Source organism: Populus nigra, chromosome 5, assembly GCF_951802175.1.
Source record: "Populus nigra chromosome 5, ddPopNigr1.1, whole genome shotgun sequence".
Lineage (NCBI taxonomy): Eukaryota > Viridiplantae > Streptophyta > Magnoliopsida > Malpighiales > Salicaceae > Populus > Populus nigra.
Genome location: NC_084856.1, coordinates 19,002,514 through 19,026,824, shown reverse-complemented (window position 1 = coordinate 19,026,824; position 24,311 = coordinate 19,002,514). Strand labels below are relative to the sequence as shown.

At 34.3% G+C, this 24,311-nt stretch overlaps 4 protein-coding genes across 5 annotated transcripts; 2 read left to right on the top strand and 2 right to left on the bottom strand.

The window, feature by feature from the left end:
• Positions 1 to 2,864: 2,864 nt before the first annotated feature.
• LOC133693926 (phospho-2-dehydro-3-deoxyheptonate aldolase 1, chloroplastic-like) lies at positions 2,865 to 6,274 on the bottom strand. The gene is made up of 5 exons (XM_062115307.1): positions 5,596 to 6,274; positions 4,903 to 5,180; positions 4,399 to 4,675; positions 3,868 to 4,113; positions 2,865 to 3,458 (listed from the first exon to the last, which is right to left on the bottom strand). Exons 1-5 carry the CDS (start codon positions 6,124 to 6,126, stop codon positions 3,195 to 3,197), a joined length of 1,596 nt encoding a protein of 531 aa, XP_061971291.1. The 5' UTR covers positions 6,127 to 6,274; the 3' UTR covers positions 2,865 to 3,194.
• Positions 6,275 to 11,364: 5,090 nt separating this feature from the next.
• LOC133693568 (uncharacterized) lies at positions 11,365 to 14,532 on the bottom strand. Its single transcript, XM_062114801.1, has 3 exons — positions 13,692 to 14,532; positions 12,437 to 12,547; positions 11,365 to 11,859 (listed from the first exon to the last, which is right to left on the bottom strand). The coding sequence occupies exons 1-3, from the start codon at positions 14,313 to 14,315 to the stop codon at positions 11,665 to 11,667; spliced, it is 930 nt and encodes a 309-aa protein (XP_061970785.1). The 5' UTR covers positions 14,316 to 14,532; the 3' UTR covers positions 11,365 to 11,664.
• A 1,319-nt stretch (positions 14,533 to 15,851) lies between these two features.
• On the top strand, positions 15,852 to 19,814 carry LOC133693509 (uncharacterized). 2 transcript variants are annotated; one of them, XM_062114728.1, is made up of 12 exons: positions 15,852 to 16,129; positions 16,223 to 16,387; positions 16,498 to 16,599; positions 16,702 to 16,776; positions 16,875 to 16,978; positions 17,089 to 17,170; positions 17,806 to 17,898; positions 18,206 to 18,270; positions 18,660 to 18,672; positions 18,763 to 18,843; positions 19,325 to 19,433; positions 19,529 to 19,814. In XM_062114728.1, exons 1-12 carry the CDS (start codon positions 15,932 to 15,934, stop codon positions 19,642 to 19,644), a joined length of 1,203 nt encoding a protein of 400 aa, XP_061970712.1. In that variant the 5' UTR covers positions 15,852 to 15,931; the 3' UTR covers positions 19,645 to 19,814. The 2 variants fall into 2 exon arrangements, 1 of the variants encoding a protein (XP_061970712.1); XR_009842135.1 differs by lacking the exon at positions 19,529 to 19,814 and having other exon boundaries at positions 18,571 to 18,672.
• Positions 19,815 to 22,228: 2,414 nt separating this feature from the next.
• LOC133695463 (EPIDERMAL PATTERNING FACTOR-like protein 1) lies at positions 22,229 to 23,054 on the top strand. Its single transcript, XM_062117474.1, has 2 exons — positions 22,229 to 22,646; positions 22,723 to 23,054. Exons 1-2 carry the CDS (start codon positions 22,521 to 22,523, stop codon positions 22,981 to 22,983), a joined length of 387 nt encoding a protein of 128 aa, XP_061973458.1. The 5' UTR covers positions 22,229 to 22,520; the 3' UTR covers positions 22,984 to 23,054.
• Positions 23,055 to 24,311: the final 1,257 nt, after the last annotated feature.

Here is a 24,311-nt window from a genome sequence, read left to right as displayed (position 1 = left end):
GAATGAACTTTGAAGGCTTTCAATGAAACGATTGAATGTTAAATGGTCAGAAGGGATGAATTCGAAGGCATGCATGTTTGAACAATTTTTTGTTGTTGTTGGGACAAGACAAATATGTTGAAGTCCATATCTAGTTTTGTAGCATTTGTCTTCAAGTCCAAGAACATAGAAAATGTAATAGATCTACTCTCCGCATAGTTACTTCGCTCCGCCCCTTGATGACAAAGTAAACATAGCCGAAAGGACTAGCTGCTATGGTCAATCATGTGACTTGTTTCGGGTTTGACTTTCTATGTGCATGCCTGTCATCTTCGCGGTGCTTAACCTGTCCCTGGGCTTGCAGGATATCCAGTGAACCGTGGGGAATAGTCGTGGTGCGCGCAAACTGGTTCGGACACCCCATGTGAATAAAAAAAAAAAAAAAACATAGCCGAAAGGCCCTTTTTTTCATATCCTATAGTGGAAAAGATCTCGGATTGGTAATACGCTCTCTTCGAAAGACGCTTTACATAGTGATCCGTTGAGCGAGAGCTCTTATACACGGGGCTTTCGTATTACTATGGCCGCCTGAATCCGTAAGGCTGGTACTAGGGAAGGAGATGAATTGTTCTCTCTCTCTCTGTTTGCTCGTCTACTCGGAAAAGATAAGAGTTAGAGAATTGATCAAAGAGGAAGACTGTGTTTGCCCAAAAATTTTGAATTTTTTTTTAGAGAACTGTTTACTCTCTCTCTCTCTGTTTGCTCATCTAATGCTATTATAATGAGGTGATCGAGGGATCAAAGGCCACCATATAATACATATATGATAGCCCTACAGATGGCCATGTAGAGTATGAAAAAACCCTTAAGAGAGCACAAAATGATTTTTTTTATGGGGATGAAATTTGACATAAAAGATTATATCAGACAATGTGAGGTTTGTCAAAGGACTGGGACTAAAAACACCAAACCTTCAAGATTACTACAACCCCTGCCTATACATGAAAAACCCTGGTCATCAATCTCAATGGACTTCATTGAAGGTTTGTCTAATTTTAATAAGTATTATGTGATCCTGGTGGTAGTTGATAAACTATCAAAGTATGCTCGCTTTATACCCCTAATACATCCCTACAACGTCTGCAAGGTAGCATGGGTTTTTGCTTACAATATTATAAAACTACATGGCTTACCAAAGAACACCATCACTAATAAAGATACTACTTATACTGGTAGCTTCTAAAAGGGACTCTTTAGAGTAAATGGAGTTCAATTACAAATGTTCTCGGCTTACTACCATTATTCAAACAAGCAAATCTAAAATCACTAACAAAACCCTAAATAATGGTCCAAATGATTTAAGTGTGGTTGAATGATGGTATGATACTAACTACCATGCATTCTTAAAAGCTACGTATTTTGAAGTAGTCTATGGTTACACAATATTTTTTTTGGATTTACGTGGGGTGTCCGGGCCAGCTTGCGCGCACCACGACTATTCTTCACGGCCCACTGGACATCCTGCAAGCCCAGGGGCAGGTTAGGCACCGCGGGGGTGACAGGCGTGCACATAGAGGGTCGAACCCGGGACGGGAGCGGAACAAGTCACACGATTGACCACAGCAGCTAGGCCTTAATCTAATTACTCGTGTACCAAACATGACAACCATTATTAAAAGAACTAGGAAGGAGTTGTTGGTGTGATGGGATGAGCAAAACAAGGACAACATTGTCTAGGTAGATAAGATTTAGCTTAAGAATGCCTACCTTAGACTCGAGGACGAAGTTTTTTTAAATGAGGGGAGAATGTAATAGACATTAATAACAAATGACAACGGCTTAAATTGTATTTTTTTTTTTAGTTTAATATGAGTGTTTGAGTCAGTTTGTGAGTATTTTGATTAATTTTATAGATTTTAAAATTAATAATCATGTAAATTTTTAATAACCATCAATCAATAATAATTTAACAGTGAAGATGCATAGACAGTATGTATGGTTCACTCGTGGATTTGTCCCCGTTGACTAGGAAGGAACAACTGTTTTATGAATTGCAAATTCCTAGGAAACAACAATGTTTAAATAGCAGGCAATTATTGGAGGAAAAACAACAGATTTGGAACGTAGTCAAACCCATCTAAATCTTTTAGATTTCAATTTCAAATCCATTTGAACTTAAAATAGTTGTCCTTGCTTTTACAAGTTAAATAAGGAATAATAGTTCAGACATGAAAAATATTTTAGAACAGTTGTTCCAATTTAGGAGAGTTGGGCTGCCTCTAATCTACCCAGAGATTTCCAGTCTCTTTTTTTTTTTCATTTCAATTTAGTTCTTATCTTTTATAATTAAGTCCTCAAATTAAATAAATCGAAGTTTGTCAATTTCTCCTTCCATCACTTTACCTAATTATTTAGGTTCCACAACTCATGATAACAGGTTCGTTGCAATAAAATAAAACTATTTTTTAAGAGTAATTTCCATATAAAACTATAATGGTTAAACTTATTCTAATTTAGATATTCATCCAACAAAACAAAACTCAATTAACCTGATTGAATTTTTAATAACTTGATTAGCTCAATTAAATTCGATCAACTCTATCGGATTAATCTTAAATTTCTTTTAAAAAAAACAATATATGATTATTTTAATAAAAATAATTAATCTAAATTGAGTGATAACTCACAAGTCGGTAACCCAGGCTATTTTCCAAAGTTAATCCCCGAAAGCTACGTCCAGGTCAGACAACCATGAATAAAACCAAGTAACAAAACTAGGCAGGGATATTTTGAAAAGCCACAGGCACCCATCTATCTCAAGGAAATAATATATATATATATATACACACACACACACACACTTTCCTTGATTAAAGGTCCATGAATACATAAATAAGACTTTAATATAAATGTTAAAACAAATTAACCAAGTAATCCGGTACACCTTGCTTTTGCAATGTGCAGCTTCCACTCAAAAACACTGCATACACAAAACCCCTTCACAGATAAGATCAGCTTGAGAAAATGATAAAGAAATTCCTTTGCAAAAGTGACTTTTCGAGTTGTTTTCATTGTTCAAAACCACTATGCCAATGCAACAGCAATAAGCAGTGGCTACGAAGCAAAGTCTGATGGATGATCCATGGGAAACTTATTGATCACAAAATAAATTTAGTCTACTGACCATACATATTAGCACAGGGTTTCGAAGCTGCCTACTGGCCCAAGGAAAACAGACGTTGAGTTCCTATCCTTCTTTTTCTAAGTCGCTCGGCAATGATAAATGCAAGCTCAAGCGATTGAGAAGCGTTGAGCCTTGGGTCACAATGCGTGTGATAGCGGGAGCTCAAGTCATCAAATGTTACTGTCCGAGACCCTCCAATGCACTCAGTCACATTCTGCCCAGTCATCTCTAGGTGAATTCCTCCAGGATGGCTTCCTTCTTGCTCATGGACATCAAAGAATGCTCGCACCTCAGCCTACAAACAACAATAATATTATCGCAAGGGTTGGAGAAGGGGGATGGCAGAGCAAAAGAAAATGATTATAAACGTTAAGAATCCAGAGTATATCTGGGGCACATTGTGAGGCAAGAGGGCGGGCAACAAATGCTACAATAACCAGGATCCTAAGGGGGGCACCTATTGATATGATATTTAAGTGCTGTGAATATCAATCTATATGGCATGCGAAGGAAGAATTCAGATGATGTCTCATGAAAACAATATTACTCTGCATTATGTAATTTTAATTTGTGGATTCTTTTCACACATACTATCTCATGATGAAGAATATGCTCCACTTAACATGCAATACAAATTGTGATCAAATGCTACAAGTGACTGAATACTTGATGACTTAATAGTAAGAATGTGTGATAAGTCATACCAAAATAGCATCAAAGGGGCGTGTTTTCAGTCCACAAGGAGCCTTAATGGTGTTTCCATGCATTGGATCACAGACCCATGTCACGATTTGTCCTGCCCTACGAACAGCTCTGATCAAGTGGGGAAGCTTCACTCTCATATTCTCAGCACCCATTCTAACGATGATTGTAATCCTTCCTGGCTTGTTATTAGAATTAAAGATTTCAATGAGTTTAACTAGCTCATTTGGATCCATTTTGTTGCTCACCTGCATCACAACTTGCACTTTCAGCCTCTCATTTCCAATATGCAAAAACTCATGCATAACAATATTTCATCAGCACTAGCATCACAAAGAGATTGCATGTTCTCAGAAAAAATGTTTTGCCAAAACATTACAAAATGAAAACATAAAACAGTCAGCATATTGTCATTAACTGAACAAAACTAATGATTATCAAGTACTTTCACGGACATATAAGTTAGACAATAACAGCAACTACAGATCATAAAGTTAGAGACAGTTTCATCATGAAATTCGCATTCAAAGTACCTTTATGCCAATAGGATTGGAAATTCCTCTAAGGAACTCCACGTGGGCACCATCCAGTTGGCGAGTACGCTCTCCACACCAAAGCATGTGAGCAGAGCAATCATAATAGAGGCCAGAAGTCGAATCAAGCCTTGTGAGAGATTGCTCGTAGGGAAGATGCAAGCACTCGTGGGATGTCCAAAATTCAGTAGTTGTCATGATTGGATGATCCACTGTGAGTCCTGCTGCAGCCATGAATCCCAAGGCCTCATCAACACGGTTAGCAAGTTCTTGGTACCTGCGGAACAATCCAGGTGACAGCCATGTTAAATATGTGAAATGGCTCATGAACTTCAACTTTAATCTTCAGAGGACCACTTCCACAAGTGAATCCATAAATTTATTGAAATATACATTGAAAAGAAAAGGAAGTCCTCCAATGGGATTCACTTCCTTCTTTCATGAAACTCATAAATTTAAGAAATTACAAACAAATGTGTCCAAGGAAAGTTCAGTTTTGCATACCTATCTCCCTGCTCGCTGTGCTGTGCAAAGTCAAGATTCCACTGTGTAACTCTCTGCATTGCAGCATACCCTCCGGTGGCAAATGCCCTGAGAAGATTGAGAGTTGCAGCAGACTGGCAATAAGCTCTTATCAATCTCTGCGGGTCTGGAATTCTTGATTTCTCATTAAAAGCATCTCCATTAATATTGTCCCCTTTGTAACTTGGCAGCTTCACTCCATCCTTCTCCTCAAATGGATCTGATCTTGGCTTTGCAAATTGACCTGCCATTCTTCCCACCTACAAATAACCAACCCCACAATTCTTAATCTTCCCAATCCAGTAGCTTCTAAATTAAGTTAATAGCAATACTAAAAAGTAACAAAACATCCGACTTCAATTTTTATCACAATTCAGCTTCTGTAATTGACCTTAAGTCCTCTAAACTAAATCCTCCTTCAAAACAATCAATACCCTTGATGCAAAATCATAAAAGCAAAGCATACCATCTAAAATAAAGCATACCATCTAAAATGTCCCCAAATAATATCATAAAACCCTCAACTTATATTCATTCAAATTTATTTTTGAAATCATATCAGCTAAAATAAACACATGATTGGAGTTATTATCAACCAATAGACCTACTTAAGGATAAGCACATTTAAATCATCACTAGAGAATTAAAGTTCAAAAATTTAGAAATAGATCTAACCTTAATGACAGGAACTTGACCTCCAAACATAAGTACAACACCCATCTGAAGCAGAATCCTAAAAGTATCCCTTATATTATTAGCACTAAACTCCTTGAAACTCTCAGCACAATCACCACCTTGCAATAAAAAAGCATTCCCCATTGCAGCCTCAGCAAGCTTCTCCTCTAAACTCCTTGCTTCTCCAGCAAAAACTATTGGCGGAAACGTCTCAATAGTCTTCAAAACTGAGTCGAGCTCATTAGCATCAGGGTATTCGGGTAGCTGCAATGCTTTCTTGGTTTTCCAGCTCTCCAAGGACCATTTTCCAGTCCCAGGGGCAGCAACTGGGGCCGCAGATTCCTTCACGGAAACTGAATTCTTGGTGGGCTCGGCGGCATGGACGGCAGAGATTGAAAGGTTGGATTTTGACTTGAGCGTTTTGCTTCCAGGGACAAGAGAGAAAGTGGGTGATTGTTGTTGTTGGTTTTGTTGAAAGAGATTGTTGGCATTGCTGTAGAGAGATTTGGAAGAGAGAGTTGAAAGAGCCATGCTTTTGCTTCAGGTTTAACGCTTTCTTTCTTTCTCTCTAAATATTTCTTGAAACGGTTTTTTCAGAGAGAGAGAGAGAGAGGAGATTTGGAGGAGAGGAGGAGGATGGAAAGGGAGTTTTATAGGGGTTTTGTGAGTCGGACATAAAGAGGTTTGGTAGACTTCAAAAACAGTCAAAAAGTAGTAGCTCCAGAGGTGGGAAGAAGAGGAGGGAAGGGTGTTTTGGGAAAACGACATGGAAGGACGTGTTTACCCACGTGTGGGAAAGGGTGTTTTGGTCAATAAAAGTGAAATATAGGAGTTTTAGGTAAGCGAGTTTGATGTATTCTCATAGTTTTTTTTTATTTAAAAATATATTAAAATAATATTTTTTTATTTTTAAAATTTATTTTTAATACAATACATTAAAATAAAAAGCAAAAATAAAAATATATTTTTGAAATACAAAAACAAATATTTTTTTATTAGAAAAAATATTACCTCATATAAATTATTAGTTATGATGTAGATGATTGACTGAATAATTTTTTTCTAAAGTTATTATTCTAAAAAATTATTATTTTAACCTCTTTATATCATTATTAAAGAGGATACGATACATTGAATTAGAATATAATAAATATTAATGAGAAAGGTACGTCAGTAATTTTGAGAAACTCAAGTAGTAAGATTAACAAAATTGTTATTGAATTAACATAACCCTGGCAAGATCTAGTGTGTATTTGTAATGTGTTTTTTTATTAAAAATGTATCGAATTTTTTTTATTATAAAATTAAAATTATAAAAAAATACTTGAAAATATTATGAAAATCACGATAAGAAAAAAAATAAAAATTGTAGTGCCAAACCGCCACTGGCTCGATGGATTTAGGTATCAAAGCACTTAACGTGGCTCGATGATGTTCTTACATGAGGACCGAAAATGGAAGTCTAATGTCTGTGGATTTTAGGTGCACGAATATTTCTATTTTATTTTTTATTTTTTTATTTTTGGTCAGAGGAGGAACATGGCATATAATACAGCCTTACCTACCACCCCAGTGGACGGCCTCCCTCTACTGCATTGGTCATCACCTACCATTTTATACTTTACTTACCAAGCACTGTTATTGACCAGATCAAATTATTAGGTGAGACGATCTGCAGCATCACTGAACCCATCACCAACAACCCTATGGCTCCAAACCCCAGTTGGATTAATTTATATTGAGGTCTTGCAGGACGGATCTGGTGATTCAAAGTAACAGTACTACCCTCTGTGTTTTTTCTTCTTTCTTTTCCGGAGTTCATCCAATTTAACAGGTAGGGTTAGGCTCTGAAGCTTGAAAGAGATCATAGGTTTAGAAGATTAGGAAGTGATCGATCTTGCAGTGGTTGATTTTTAGAGGTTTTCTGGCCTTGATAAACAAATTTGTTTCCCATATAATCTATGATTAGTTTGAACATTTCTGCTTACAGAAGTTGGTTTAAACTCTGGAGATGTTCTCGTCACTAAAAAAGTGATGTAAAACGTTCTGAGATGTATAATTTAATATGAGCTGGCCTCTTCGTTGAATGCAATTGCTTCATTTCATCGTCTATGCTGGCTATATATACATACATACATACATATATATATATATATATATATATATATGTATGTATGTATGTATATATATGTATATATATTAATCTAGCTAGGTCTGCCTATCAGCCACTGCAATAAAATCTAGATTTTCATGTGAAATTAAAAGGATTTAAAGAGTTGTGTTCATCCCAGCAACGCAACCTGTAAAAACAATTGAAAGGATTACGATGTTATGCTGATGGGATCAAAGTTACGGTTGCTCCAATAAAATTATAATATATTCATAAAATTTCCTCATATTATGCTAATTTGTACAATAATTTTTTGTTGATTGTACTATTTTCTAAGAAACACAAAACTCTGAATGAAAGGTCAACCACACAAAGCATCTTGTCCTCCTCTGGTATATTCTCTCCTATGGGATATTCGTTTTGAAAGATTCTACAGAATACTAGTGTACTGGCCTGCGGTTAACCGTGGTTGTATTAATTTAAGAGCGTGAGGCCTTTTTTTATGGTGTTATTAAATCTATTCAAATTGGTAATTTCAAAACCTCACAATTTAATTATTTGTTTAATTTAAGTTTTTAATTAAATTACATAAAAACTAGTTTAAATTAAACCGATTAATTTCTTAGATCTAGATGTAATCTTGATGATTAGTAAAAATATAGCTTAGTTTTTTAAAAAAACTTCAGACAAGGATAGATTAGATTAATTATAGTCTCCAAGTGATCCATGTCATGAACTATATTGAGTTTAATAATTTTTTTATAAACTATTTTTTTAATTATATGATAAAAATATATTCTTACAAAATTGAGCACCAACTTAAAAATAAACATTTATTTAAGACAATGATAACAATATAGAAAGCACAAAAAAAATTAAATCATGCAGTTTATTTCTTAACCAATTCATTATTAAAAGATAAAATTGAGAAAAAAATTAAAGAAAAAAAGCATATTTATCTAATGGGTAAATTCATCAAACCTATAAACTAGATAACCTGAGCTACTACGCTAAATCTATGAATTAGGTTATGGACTCTAATAAAATTATAATTTTTTTAAAAAAACTATATTTTATTTAATTATATGACAACTAAAATAGATCATCGTTAAATCGAACACCAACCCAATATTAAGATGTTAAAAAAATAATAATAAAAAATAATAGTTTATCTTAATAAACCATTATTATCTCTTGTTATTATTATTACTATCACTATTACTATTACCATTACTAGTACTATTGGTAGTATTATTAACATTACTATCAAAATTATTATTATTATTATTATTATAATTATTGTTATTATTGCAAATATTATTATTGAATCCACAAGTTCTCTTTCATTTTATAATGTGTTCTACAGTTGCCTATTTAAAGACAAACCTTTTTCTTTTTTTGTTTCCTGGGCAACTTCACAAAAAAGCTAGCTGGAGTTGGAATTTGAATTGTGAGAATAGAGATGATGTGCAAGTCAGCAGATTATCTTAAGACAATTTGTCATATTCAATCAAATTATTTGGAGACATGAATCTTGCATCATACCAATGCATGCCCACAGTCTCTCATAATTAATAGTTTTGGGTTAAGCACATGTGAAAAAAGAGGAGACGAATGCTCTAATTATTGCAAAAATGGACCCACAGGATCCCAATATGTGTGGATGCTCTGTAAATGGAGAAAGAGGGGAGAAGAAGACGAAGAAGAAGAAGACAGATAACGAATCGTGTGTGTGAAATGGGAGCTCTGTTGCATGGTGCCAAATACTCAACATCTCATATCTATTTTCTTTCCACTGCAAATCACCGCACCTTTGGAGGGCAGGTGGGGCGTCTCATGCATGTGCGAGGCTGCTAGGCTGTAGCATGGCTTAGCCCACATAACATGGAGAGTCTTGTCCCTGTTCCTCCAATTATGTCACTTTCTAGCCCCTTTCCCCAGCCAAATCTTGCCACCTGCATGGCTTGGAGAATCCCTCGTCGTCGTCGTCGTCGTCGTCGTTTTAAATTAATAGTAATTGATTCTGAGAGCTAATTAATCAAAAGAAGTAGGAGGCTTCAACATTTTTTGAAGAAATTATTGATCACGAGTTGATATGCAGCACGTGAAACCTCTTTGCTTGGCTCCAAAAATAATGAAGGACCATCTCTATGATTGTTGAGTTCTGTAATTCTTCTTTAGAATATTGATTTGACTGGGTAACAACTTTTACAAGGAGATGCTGTCCTGGGTGTGTATCACCCTCATCAATAAGGAGAACAAGTGTGCAAAACAAAACCTGCAAAGCTGTTTTGAGGAGTTTTTCTTTTGAAAGATACAACACTGCTGCTATAAATTGCTAGAAAATGACCCACTTTCCAATATTTGTGATGTGGATCAATGACAAAAAAAAATTTAGAGAAAAAAAAGCTAAGAATTCAAGAAAATAAGAATAAAAATAAAAATATGCAACTCTATAATATTTTTAATTAATAATTAAAAACTATTTTATAAAATGATTGAGAAGATATATAAATAGTAAAATTCTAAAACATTTCAAGGTTCAAAATATCAAATCAAACTGTTTAATATAAATAATTTTAAATAAATAAAATAAATAATGAATTAGGATTAAATGAGTCCAGTCTTACAACAACAAAAAAAATAACAAGCTAGACCATCATATATCGTTTCCATCTATATATTTGTATAATTTACAGTATAGATGCAGTGTCTCTATCAATTTAAGCTCATCAACATTTTATCTTTGTTTTTTAAACTCTTTATATAATTTATAACACTCTTTATATATCAGGTCAAAATGTATATAAACTTAGTAAATGTAAAAATATCAATATTATAAATTTACAACTTCTTCACGAGACATTTTTTCAAAGTGCATCAACTTGTCTCTAGGCATTTCTTCTATCCCTGGCCACTCCGCTTCTACAAGCAGTGGTTTACTGAGATCAGCAGGCCCTTCCTAAATCTCTACCTCTTCATCCACAATCTCATACTGCTCCAATGGAGGCTCCATCATGTGGTAAACAAGAGTGTAAACAAGAATAACATAAACCCATTGAGAAAAGCATGCATAAGCAATACCATTCCCGTAACAATCAGGACCAAAAGGAGCGTCGGAACTGTGACACACTGATGCAACCACTGCAAGTGGAATATTGCCAGTGTTGCCAAATGCAGTCGTGGTGATTGTGAACCGAACAAACTCCCCCGGTGGCCGGCATATAATCACCGCCAAGCATCCCAATATGCAACCACTTGTAGCACTAATGATTACATTTACAGGAATGAACCACCACTGAACAATGTTCTTGAGAGTAATGGATGGACCAAGCTGAGTGAAAATTAAGCAAGGCAAAAACAAGCTTGCTAAGAAGCTTGAAAGTAGTTTTAGGGACAAATTAAACTTTTGCGTGAGCAAGGATTAAACCAAAGAGAGTGAGGACTATAAGTTTCAATAGAGGTACAATTGCAGCTTTCACACCCTACCAATACTTTCAAGGTCCTGAATAGCAGAATGGTAATTTGACATTCCAACATCGCCATCCTTTTTTAAGCGAGTACTCTGCGCTATGGGAAAAATCGAAGAATAAGAAAATAGCATTGCTGCTGCCTGATTCTTGAGATTACATCTTGTGGCATGAGTTCAAACTTCAAAAGATAAGAATACTCATGAAATTCTTATTACCAAATAAGAAAATTGAATACAAAATACAACTTAGAAATTACACAGGTATGAGCACCAAGAAAGAACAGTTTGCGTCTAACTTGTATAAAGATTTATTAGTCCTTTTTTCATTTTCCTTCACACTGCCGAGGTAGCAGATCCAGATCAAGAAACTAAGGATCTTGTCCTAGGTGGCCAACAGTCTAGTTATCGTGACATTTGGAGGAGAGTACAGAACCTTGTGCAGTGAGAAAAACAGAAAAATCTGGTGGTGAGTATTTACTACTATTTTTTATGGTCTGTTATTGTTGCTTCTCTTGCTTGTAACTGAAGGTTGAGTTTCATGGGATTCCAATTGGTTCACCCCCTCAGTTAAATCAGATGTTTTAATCAATTCTTGTTCTTGGACACGTTCCCGCCTGTTATCCCATGACTTCCCACTCTTTCCAATAGCAAGAATTAGCTCCAGTTGCTTTTGTTGCTGCTCCTGTAAAGATGACAACAAATTAAAGTCGAATTTGTAGCATTTGAAAACCATATCACTCCATTCACCAGAAGCCATGGAACTAATCACGAGAGATATATTATGTTCTCCCAGAACAGAATCACTATGTCAGTTTTATCAGCGCAAATAGTTATTCTCCAACACGTAGTGTAAGAAGTTCTTTATTAAATTCAAGCCAGTAGTGTTAGAAAACATCATATTATCTTTTCATTTACTTTTTTGGCAACTATGCACAGCCTATTTCTTCGATTATGTTCAAATGACACCTGAGTTGGTTTCAGACACATTTCATAGAACACCACAGAACCAATTTTGCAATCCATACCAGTCACTTGATACATAATATATGATTACAGGGATGTGCCTATTTAAAAGAAACTTTGAAACAGAAACAGATCACAACAAGCAACATGGCATAATTGTCTATAGATACAACTTTATGATGTTTTTTTTATTTGTCTGTTGGTGTCCCTATTCATTCGAAAAGCTTCGTGATTGCTGGTATCGCTCATATTTATATAAACTCTTTGGCATAATCAATCTATGTGGCTGAACATACCTGCATTGCCAACAAAATCTTCTGCGTTTCACCAAGCTCCTTTTCCAGAATATTTTCTTGCAATGCTAATGCTCGAGTGGCCTCAGAATTCTTTTGAGCCAAAGCTGCAGTCTTCGATGCAGTTGAAAGAAGTTAATAGGAGAGAAATTAACACGAGGTACTTATGAAAAACTTGCAAACTTCTCCAATTATCAGCAGATATTAATTACTAAGCAATCTATTCAAGGTCAGAGGTATTAAACCTGCTGCATAACTAGAAAACAGTACCTTCTTAATTGAAGCTGCAAACTATATAGCATGTTTTTACGGAACCAAATGCCAAATCAAAATAGATTTCAAGATTCTAAGGATGCCAACGAAAAGAAAACGCAATAATTTCTTCCGCAATGGGGACAGTTTAATTCAGCATATAGCAAAAGCACCATAAATGATGCTGCCCATTCAGCACTGTAAACTACGGTCATTTATTATCATCCATTCTTTTGATGTCAGCACTCAGCACACATACCAGAATTCTAAGTACTGGAATCAATAAGACTTTTGCAAAACTCTTTCAAACAACAAAACATTGCAAGCAGCAAAAGCCACCAACCATTTCAGACAATCATCAGGAAACCCATGCACAAAATCCATGCATGAGGACTCACAACCAGAAAATTTAGACTCCCTCTATTATCTGTAAACAACTTCTGTGATTCCTTTACCACTGAAAGTGCATAAACCTATCATGTTGCAGTTTTAGCTGTTATTTTTAAAATCCAAAATAACCCTACAAAATTCCAAAATCTTGAAGCAGCAGTTAGCATCTTTATCAGGATTGCTTGAAGCTTGTTATCAAAGCATTGCTCCAAGCTCATCCAGCCTAAGAACGCTCAAGTTAAGCCAGAACCTATGAGTCAAATTGTCTAGTTATTATAGCGCTTCTCCTAGTTTTATCATGAAGTCTCCCGGCACTCTACAAATTTTCTCCTTAACTTCAGTTACACCGCATACAATTGTTTGAGGTAAAAAGCAGGAAACAAACGATCTTATAAAACACCATAAACAATGACTGGTGATTAAGTTAGTAAAACTTTAATTTAACTATAAAGTTCAAAAAATTCAATCCCCGGAGATGCCAAAATGGGCGGCAGATAGCAAGAAATAAAAGCATATAACAGCAAAGTTCAACATCAAGACAAAGATACTTGGTTAAGAAAGCAAGTAACCCTAACAACCAACCAAAAAGTAAGATGTTCAGCTCAACAATGGGTACCTTAACAATGGGCTCTTTCAAAGCTTTCCTAGTAACCCGAAACCGAATCCCCAACTTCTCAAGCTGCCTAGACAAAACCCTAATAATGGTCGCAGAACTCCTCATATCCTGTTCCAGTTTCTCAATCCTCCCCACCAAATTCAAACTCCCTTCCCTACCTGTCTCCCTACAAATCCGCCACCACTGCCGCCTCCTTATCCACGCACCAATTACAACTCCACTCATCATCACCACCATTCCCCACGCAAATCCCGTGTTGCTGCCTATGACCCCCAACGCTCCCGTTTTCGAAAAGGTACAGTTCAATGCGTAACTGATTGTGATAATTGACGATGAAATGATGCAGAGTAGTTCGGCAATCGAGAGAAATTGATCGAGATTGAATTGATTAGAAACTTGGGTTCGGATAGTGGGGTCTGATTGGTAAGCTTTGACTGTAAAACTGAAAGAATTTCTGGGAGTTTGGGGTTTGAAGTGGAAATTACTGGAATGTAAGGATGTAGTGACGTGGCGAGAAAGACTGAGGTTTCTGAATGAGAGGCTGCTGCTGCTGCTGCTGAAGAGAAGGGTGATGCGAGGCGGCGAGTTAGTGAAGAGGTGGTGGTGATAGGTGGCGAGAGACATTGTTGTGTCGTCTTTTGTATTTCTGGTTCTGGTTATATTGGGGTTTTGTTCAGGTTGAAGAGAGAGGATTGTAACGGCTTGGCGAAGAGTTCAACGACTGGCGCGCTACAGGCTAATGCAGCATTTTTAGCAAGGGTGACAATTTCGTCCTCCTTCATATCACATCAGCCCGAACCGATCTGCACAGTGCACAGGTAGAAAATCTTGGGGATACGTTCAGGTTTGGGTATATTTGAAGGGACAAGATCGATTTTTGGACTGGATATGAATATTATTATATTTAATTTGGAAAGTGATTCAATTTAAAATTTAAAATATCCTTAAAATATATAAACACAGTCGGGACACACTATGTCAAGGATTGGGATATTGAGTATAATTTAAAATTTTTTTTATTTAAAATATATTAAAATAATTTTTTTATTTTTTAAAAATTATTTTTAATAACAACACATTAAAATAATTTAAAAATATATATAAAAAAATAAATTTTAAAAATTTTAAAAATTACAATATGTACCGCGTTCTCAAACAAGATCTAGATGAATAAAATTTTTAGTAAAATTATAAAAAATTATTTTAAAATTATTTTTTTATTTATATCTGACAAAGGGTTTTTAAACAATTTTTATTATGTATTTATAGTATATTGTAAAAAAATTCATTTAGAAAGTATAATTAACATTTTATTTATTTTTGACATCTTTTTATGAATTAGGTGTCTTATATGATTGCGCCAATTGTTCATATATTCTTGCCGCTATGTATATACATAGTTTGAATTCTGGTTCACTGTTCCTCCGACATTAGGGTTAGAACTCAAGAGCAAAGTTGCAAATTCATGGGAATGAGAAGAGAGCACGAAAGAGAAAAATGAAAGTTTCATGAGGAAAGTAACTGCATGTTTAGTATTTTTTAAATTGAAAACATGATGATTTTTTTTTTAGATATTCTTTCAAGTGAACACATTAAAGTTATTTTAAAAAAATATTAATTTATTGTTTTTTTATTTGGAAATAATTTAAAAACAGCTCAGACCATAAAAACAAACATTGTTAAATAATTAATTAATTTACCTCCTTTTTTTCTACTTCAATATGTCATTTTAAGAATCATTATACATTTTAAATTTTCTGCTTGTTTTTTCATTTTCTAGACAACCTCTCAAACCATAAAAGAAATTGTAATAACCTAAAAATATTAAAATTTAATTTTAAAAGTTTAAAGAAATTTGAGATCCATAAAAAAAACTTAGGTTACACAAACATTAAAAACCTTAAAAAATAGAGAGAAAAAATTAAACTTTGAACATGCCAAAAAATTGAAATAACCCAATATATATATATATATATATAAGTATGAAATTAATGAAAGAAATTCAATGTCTTGCAAAACTCATGTTATTCACAAACATATTTATTTAAGGACAGTTCAATTTTTTTCTTTGAAATAGTGAAAACTGAAAACTGCAGTGTGATCCGTAATGTGACTTCAAACGGTGTCGTGCAGTTTTTTCTATATATCCCGGTAAGCTGAATTTCCACTTGAACATTCGCAGTCCCTTCCCATTTTCCCCAAATTGCAAAATATCTCTGGAGCGAGGAAGTGAGTGAAGCATGGAAGAGCTGAAGAAACTAGAAGAAGCTCAGAGAATGATAACACTAATGGAATCGCATGCCTTACTTTCTTCTCCTTCTTCTAATAACCACCACTCTAATCGCTTCCTCGCCAATCTCTTCCTCCTCCTGATACAACAGTGCGGCGATCTAGATTTCAAGGACAAACTCACTCTCATCAACCAACACCTTCCAAAAGTGATTACTCTCTTACTCGATTTCAGTTGCCACATCAACGCAAACATTTTATATGATACTGACTTTTTTTAATCGTTTTTTTTTTGGTGCAAGATTTCGGAATCTTTTCTCGAAGAAGCGTCGCTCTTGTTTAATCGGGAAGAAGCGGTGCTGCAAACGGAAAGCAAGCTTATTGCTAATAGTAATAGTGATTTGGAAGATATGGCATTGGTTGGCTTGGATGCCATGCAACGCGCAAATTCTACTCTTGAGGATTTTGTAAGCAGAGTTATTTGTTTTTTTTTTAATTATTGTTATTATTAGTCATTTGTAAACTTATGCATTGACTGGCGGTTTTAGTTATTTATTTTATTTTTGGGAATTAATAGTGCAGATCGTACTTTATGTTTCATGAAATGGACATAAATAAGCCGCAATCGATATTCAAATATTTACCTCTGCTTTCATTTACTGAAAGTTACATTTATCAGGTTAGGAATTGGAATTGCAGCTGTGGATTTTTTTTGTTTTGTGCGGCTAGGGGTTTTTTTCCTCGATTTTTTTTCCTTAATAACTGTATTTTTTTTATGTAGATGGATAGTTTAAATGAAAAGATAGTCAATATGCAAACCAATATAGTTGGAGCTGTAGAAAGAAAACCTCACATGGTAAGAACTGTGAGCTTTGGAAGAGATATGATGAAAATGTTGTGACTGTTTTATTGTTGATTTTCATTTGTTTCAATGCCTTTCAATTTGACATTCAGGAAGTGAGTGAAAGCTGGATTCGTAAGTTTATTGATATGTTAAAAAACGATCCATTTGGTCCCCTTGTGGGTCAGCTTCAACATCATGGCCTTTTGACAGAGAGGTATTGTTTCATATTATTTTTATTATCATTGTCTTTGCCGTTGGGTTAATGAGGTGAAGCTTGAAATCTGAATATAATCTATATTGTTTGTTTTTGCGTATTCGGTTAAGGATCAATGAAGAACTCAGGTTTGGAGAAGAGTATTGGGATTTGGAAAGAAAGCTATGCTCTGCACTCGTGAACCAAACTGAGGTGCACACATTCTTCTGGTTCATTTTTTCTTAAATTAATTCTATTCTTGCTGGCTTGTTTTTCATCTACGGGTGTCATTTCCTAAAATATCCTCACTGTAGCACTGTAAGTAGTCAGAGAAACATGAATTATCAGTCTGACCTCAGCTGGTCCACCTTGAAAACAATGTCATAGGATGGATCTATGAGCATTTAGATGTTTAAATACTGTGCTGAAGAATTTTTCTTTTTTAAACATCAAATTATGTTTTAGCACCTCATAGATAGAGAAGAAATGAAGTCGATCAGTGCATAAACATCAGTAATATTAACATTTGATGAATGACTCCAGGGCCAATTGTGGATTCATAAGTAGGATCCATGTTAAATTTGAGCATGGCTGATTTATTAGTTTTATATCAGATATTGTATATCACTGGATCCCACTGCTCACAATCAAGGTTCTTTTGACACATTCTCATGTTCCATGCTTTTTGAATTAAATAGGAGGAAACTAGTACAAAAGGGTCACTAGTTCACTTGAAATAGCTTACTAAGATTCTTCCAGAGTGTTTGAGGGGTTTAATTTATTAGCAGTGAATCATAGGCTGACTCAAGGTTCATTTGTTTATGTCTGATCATAACCTTGCTTTTCAGATTTTAGTTGAAGATGTAATGAGGGCAATTCATTTGAAATCCTTTGACTATCGAGTTCTGAATCTTCTACTGTACCAGTTAAGAGGGGAAAAGGTACATATCTGTTGGTGATTTCACTCATTTTATTCTTCTTCTTTTTTTACATGTCAAATAATTTCCTTCTCTTCTTTTTAAAATACATCTTAAAAGAGTTTAACCTTTTTTCTTCAGGCATTGTCAAGATCATAAAACAAATTTCTGTCACATTTTCATTTAGAGAATTCTGTCGAACTCTGATTAATTTGGCCAGTCCTTTCTTTTCCACCTCTCAATCCTGCTAGTTACTGAGTAATATCTAGCCTGTTGTTTTGTTAGATGTATATAATTAGGCTAAATGTATTTTCTTGAAGTTTTGCTGAAGGTAAATGATGTGCATATGGAATTCTTATCCATCTCAGAATTTCTAGTGGAAGTGTCTGATGATCTGTAAGTGCTTATTTTCTTTCTTTTATCAATTTATCCTTATTCTGTATAAAGTATGCCAACTCATTCACTATTTGAAAACGACAATTGTAGCAAAATAATCAGATACAAAATTGTATGGCGTGGAATTGACACAAAATCATATTTTATGCTATAGAAATGTTTCAGCTTAGCTTTTGGATGCATGTGCATGGCTAAGTGTAAATGTGTATTTGTCATCCCTCTCATGGGCTTCCCTGAGTGGTACAGAGTGATCACTGTTTCTTGCTTTTGTGCTATCTTTTGTTTATTATGTTATTACAGAGATAATGGTTTTTTTGCTTGTTGCTATAATTTATGTGCCAAGCATGATCAGTTACCCAAAATGAAGAGTTCATATGGCAATGTTGCAGGTTTGACTATGAGGTAAGTTCATATCCTATGGTAGGAATTTTTATTGCGATTCCTTTTGATTTGCCCAACTCTAATTTTAAAAGCATGCGTTTTTTTATGTAGGATGATGTGCTAGAGAATAATTTCAATATCTTGCGCATGTTTGTCAGAATATATGGTCCGGCAATGGCCCCAGCCATGCTGGTGAGTGATCTGAGCATTTTATTTGTTAAATTTAATAGAAAGGTATTGCCTGCATAAATTTTCTCTTTGATTGAGAAAGCTTCTCTTTTGGAGTGGGAGCTTGAGAGTTTTGTAGTGGTGAGGGGTAGGAGTGTGAATGTTGTCTGTATGAGTTTCAGCTAAGGTAACTGAATAGATTTAAAAATTTAAGCAGTTGTCCTTATTACTTCAGTAACATAGTTTTCTTGGTGTTCTCATCAGCACACAAACTTGATATGATCATGCCAGTTGATACCAAAGTACCAATTTTTTTTATTTGTGGCAATAATGATGATATTAGAAGCATGGAATGGTGAAACAGACGATTTATATTACTTTAATCTTTGGAAAGCCCTTGATGTCAATTCATTCATCTATTGAATTTGATTAAAATATCAATCTATAAATACTCTATTACCTGGTAATTTTTAAGGGGAAAATGTTTTTTATTGATCCTTTACAGGCTAAATACATTGCTGAAGCGGAAGAGAAGTATGGCAGTTTATTGAAAGCTCTGGACCCTCAACTGTCCACAAATTACCAGAGGAGATGTGAAGAGGCTACCAAAGAAGGTACTTTGTGTGCTTTGAAGCGAAAACTCCTATGAAGTTATGACTCTTTTTTGACTCTTTTTTCTGCTGATGTGATTTGTTCTCCATTCAATTAGGTGGGAAGATGTCTGGGTATCCTCTTGGAAGTTGGAACATACCGCCTGCGATTGTAGATGAAGAATTATATCGATCAAACTGGTTAAATTCTGAATCAGTGGTACCTCTTGGTTGACTTAGTGGGTTTAAATGCAAAACACGTAACATGCTGTCGCTGCCTAACCTACACCGCAATAGCATTAGAAGCCTTTGGTCCCAAGATGTTTTTACATGACGTGCTTCATTTGAATTCAGTGCTTGTGTATGCCTTCATTAAGACAATGCAATTTCTCAAGTCTTCACTAATTGTGTGTACCGAACTTTATATATATATATACACACACATCAAAAAACTTATGGTTTGAGTTTTTGTGTTTTGATTCAAACCCTCAGATAGCCAAGAATTAGAATTTACAGGTGTTTGTTTGGCGTGCGTGAAGGTGCCCAGGGGCTGTATGGCTGTGGAGCTATTGCTGGCAGCAGATGAGGCAACCGGGTCTAGCTTTAGCTGCCATGAGTTTTTACTCATAGTTATAGATATCAAACCCGGTCTGGCTTTGTAGGTTGATCCAGGACCTTAACTGGGTTCAAACTAGGCAAAACCCAAGCCTGGAATGACTGGGCGTATTCCGTATGAAATCTCTTATTTTTGGGCCTCTCACTTTTTTTTTTATTACCAGTTTAGTGTATAATCACTAAAAGAAATTTTATATTTTTTTTAATGTTGGAATGGAAGTATATTAATATATATTATATGTTTACAAAAAGAAATTTGTGTTTTTTCAATGTAAAATAACAATATTTTTTGAATTAAATATTTCAAATTAAAAAGAGAAGATATCTTTTCAATGTAGAATAATTTTAAAAAAAAAAATTCTTAAACTTTTTTATTTATTGTTTTTTAATTTTTTTATATAAAATATTAAAAGTTTTTAATTTTTCTAAGTTGTTTCACATCAACCTATGTGATCCAGGATTAGTTTTAGTTTTTTAGCTAGAACAACTCTAGATTGAATTTAATATCAATTCCTAGATTGAATTTAATAACTATTTTCTTGTAGGCTTAGTTTAATAACTATTCTTGTAGTTATTTCATGCTCAATCGTAACTTTCTAGTCTAGACAAGCATCTTCAAGTGTTTTTTTGGAAAAATATAACAATAGCGTGAAAAAATATCCAACAAAGTAACACAATTTAATAAAGATGCAAGTTTAATCTATGTGTCCCTTAAGATATGCTAAGATACACATGATCAACCTATATTTTTATAGGTCAATATAATTTTTGTTAAATATTATAAAAAAATAATTTTTTTTTATCTATGTACTCTTTAAGACATGTTAAGATAAACATTATCAATCTATGTTTAAAAGGTATTTTAAAAAATATTAAATTAATTTTTTTATAATTTTTAATTATTTTGATAAATTGATGTTAAAAATAAATTTTTTTAAAAAATATTTTTAAATTAAAAAATATTTTAAAAAACTATATGATTACCCTCTAAATAAGTGAGAATGATGTGTAAAGCCGATGAAAACATTAATGGCCAAAACACTGCTATTGCTGATGATGGTTACCAGTTACTACTGACGAGGGTCCCCCTTTTTGCCACCATAATGCTACAATTTTCATCTTACATGTTCCTTTTTTGTTTGAAAGTGCAGTACCTTTTATTTTATATATTTTAAAAAGATATCAAATTAAGGTTTTTTAGTATTTTTTTGATAATTTTAATTTATATAAAAAATTAAAAATTATATATTTTAATAAATTTTTATGTAAAAAAATACTTTTAAAATAATCAAGTAACACAATACTAATTAATTATTTTAAAATTCACTCACCACTAGCGGCTCGACACTTTCTGCTATGAATCTGTGAAATCAGAGCAACAAATCAGGAAAAACATGGAAAAAAGTGAAAGCAGACACAGAATACCCGTCTAATTAATTAAAGTAAGTGTACCTTCACGAATTCTTTTTCTGCGTTCTTCGTGATGCAGCTGGTATGATTCACTCGCTCTTTTTTATTTTATAGTTTTCATTTATTGGGCAAGAGAATTTTAGCAAAGGGCCCATCACTTCTGACGTGGATTCTCCAGATTTATTTTTTAAAATAGCATGTATTAAAAAAATATTTGATAAGCTATCATAAATAAATAAAATATTTAGGAGAATATCTGGGCTAAAAGTTGCACCGTTGAGAATATCGCAACTCAATTTTTATTTTTTTTAAATATAAAGGTTATGCTGTTCAAAACACTGTAATCTATTTATTACGCTGTTACTAATAATGTAAACCTCGCATTTAAAACGTACTATAGTCTTTGGTTTGAGGTTTGGGTCTGAGGTTTGTTTCGTAATTTGTGTCATCTAGTTCATAAATTTAAACATACCCTCAGTAAATTTAAATATATATTTTTCAGTCAAGGGGCTGCAGTACTGTTGGAAAAGCACATTAATCCATTAAATTGCACTGTGCTGCATGTGATAGCTATTTATCTTTCCTTTCACTGTTTGCCACACCCTCGTCGTTATCACCTTGGAGGTCTTGTTTTGGCATCTGCAATCCAATCATATTTTTATTTTTAAATTAATCTTTTGATACTTTTTATTGTTTTAATATATTTATGTTAAAAATAAATTTTAAGAAATAAAAAATATATAATACACTGCAGTTCAGTCCGTACTGTCCGTTTCTCTCAGTCCCCACCCACCACTCAACTTCTCCTTTTAATTGACGCACTCTTGTCTCTTGCTTCTCTTCTCTCTACATACAGGTCCATGAACGAAAATTAACCAGATTCTGTCCCTTCCTTTGTTTGTTTCTTGAGTTGCTTGCTGTGATAGGGAGAGTTACAAGAAGCAAACCGCCATGTGCCAACTGGGCTTCAAACTACTCTGACCCCTTTCATTTAACTTCTTTGCTGGGGATATATATAGCTAGCTAGTTGCTATGGCTTCTTCTTGGTCACGATTCATGAAAGCCTTTGTTTGATGACCATATACAATGGGTTCTTGTCGCCTGTTACCTGCCTCTAGATCACTGCTAACTACTGCAATTTCTATATATTTTCTGCTCTATCCGGTCTCTTGTTTTGATCAACACTTACAACCTCCAACTTCTCCTCGCAAGGTAAGCCTCAACTCAACTCGCCTCCCTACCTCCTCCTGGTTTGTTTTGATGCTACAAGTTATGATCTTTTGCGTAGGGTATAGCTTTTGAGGAGAAGGCAAGGCTAGGTTCGACCCCACCAAGTTGCCACAACAAATGCAATGGTTGCCACCCATGCATAGCAGTTCAAGTACCAGCTCTACCGAGTCAAAACCAACCAGTTCAAATGGGTTCAGCTAAAACTAGCAGTATTGATGAGTTCTTCGACTCGTATCCTGCAGGTAATAGGTTCCCAGATTATAGGCCACTTGGTTGGAAATGTCGCTGTGCTGACCATTTCTACAATCCCTTAACTTAATGTGTATTCTCAGTAATTAATAAGAGTTGAATCCAAATGGTGATCATTATCATCGTAATTATTCTTCCTAATCTGTTTTGAAATTGTGATTAAAAGTAGGTTCCTCAGATTCTCTAGACATGTGAAGGTGTCAGCATTGACTGTAGACTTACATTGAAACTTCGGCACAGTAATGTTGGTTTTTCAAAGCTTTTTTTTATATTAAAATAATATTTTCTTTTTATTTTTAAAAAATTATTCTTAATATTAATATATCTGAAATCCAAAAACTTTTTAAAAAATTAATCGAAAAAAATAAATTTTACATACATGCTTTTCATATGTTTTCTTCTGTTTTGCAAGTTTCCGATCTCGGTTACTGAGGTCCATCAGAAGTCCGAACTCAAACATCTGGATTCTGAGGACGAGTTATAGGATCTCGTTTTGACTTGACTAGTTTCACTTTCGAGGGGGGAATGAACAGTTCCGCAGCTTTTTTTTCTTGAGCATTTTCTCGCTAAATTACTGTTCGCTACTCACTGCCTCTATTGCCTGCTACCTTTTCTTTTTCTGGGTTAATTCTAGCTACTAGTTACCGACTCCATGATTCATAGAGAAAAGCACAGATTAATTTAAGGAAATCGGAGTTTACTCTCTGCGAGCAAGAGACAGGAGGGGTCTTTCTTAATGTTTTAGCATTGTTTCGTGTATTATGGATGGAGGAGCTTTCAGGAGTAAAAGAGAAAGAAAGGGCAGCGGTAAACACTCTTAACACAGGCAATGAAGACACCCAGAATAAATGATATTAGGCAGGGCTCTTTTGAGGTATGGAATTGTCGGTTCGGTTGAAAGAGAAGAGAGAGAGAGAGAGGACCGGGAAGCATGGTTATAGCATAGGGAGTACAAATATCAGCCCCTGCTCCCGTTGCACATCTAACAGTATTTTTGAGTTATACCTCTTTTTATTGAATTTGTTTAGGTTTGTCATACGTTCAAAACTTTATGAAAAAGATTTATATATATATATATATATTCTATTCATGAATAATGAATAATAAATAAGAAATACAACTTGAAACTTGTGTATAATAAACTTATTTTCCAAACTACTATATACTTGGAGAAAATAATTCTCACTCGTACATGTGTACGTGCATAATGTATAGGTAATGTATTTTAATACATGCATCACCTAAGGGTGTCACATGCTCTACGCGCACAACTTATTAAAATTTATAAGTGCACATGTAACACATGCACAACTAATAAATTCTCATTCTTGCATTTTTTGTTGGGATAATTAGCCCATGTAAAAGTCAACATATATTTTTATAAAAATCCAATGAATT

Coding starts and splice junctions, on each gene's coding strand:
- LOC133693926 (XM_062115307.1), bottom strand. CDS start 6,126: ATGGCTCTTTCAACTCTCTCTTCCAAATCTCTCTACAGCAATGCCAAC. Junction 4,676..4,902: donor CACAGCGAGCAGGGAGATAG/GTATGCAAAACT, acceptor ATTGTTCCGCAG/GTACCAAGAACTTGCTAACC. Junction 4,114..4,398: donor CCAATCCTATTGGCATAAAG/GTACTTTGAATG, acceptor GTTGTGATGCAG/GTGAGCAACAAAATGGATCC.
- LOC133693568 (XM_062114801.1), bottom strand. CDS start 14,315: ATGTCTCTCGCCACCTATCACCACCACCTCTTCACTAACTCGCCGCCT. Junction 12,548..13,691: donor TGAAAGAGCCCATTGTTAAG/GTACCCATTGTT, acceptor ACTGCATCGAAG/ACTGCAGCTTTGGCTCAAAA. Junction 11,860..12,436: donor AGATTTTGTTGGCAATGCAG/GTATGTTCAGCC, acceptor TCATCTTTACAG/GAGCAGCAACAAAAGCAACT.
- LOC133693509 (XM_062114728.1), top strand. CDS start 15,932: ATGGAAGAGCTGAAGAAACTAGAAGAAGCTCAGAGAATGATAACACTA. Junction 16,979..17,088: donor CATGGCCTTTTGACAGAGAG/GTATTGTTTCAT, acceptor TATTCGGTTAAG/GATCAATGAAGAACTCAGGT. Junction 19,434..19,528: donor TGAAGAGGCTACCAAAGAAG/GTACTTTGTGTG, acceptor CCATTCAATTAG/GTGGGAAGATGTCTGGGTAT.
- LOC133695463 (XM_062117474.1), top strand. CDS start 22,521: ATGGGTTCTTGTCGCCTGTTACCTGCCTCTAGATCACTGCTAACTACT. Junction 22,647..22,722: donor CTCCAACTTCTCCTCGCAAG/GTAAGCCTCAAC, acceptor TCTTTTGCGTAG/GGTATAGCTTTTGAGGAGAA.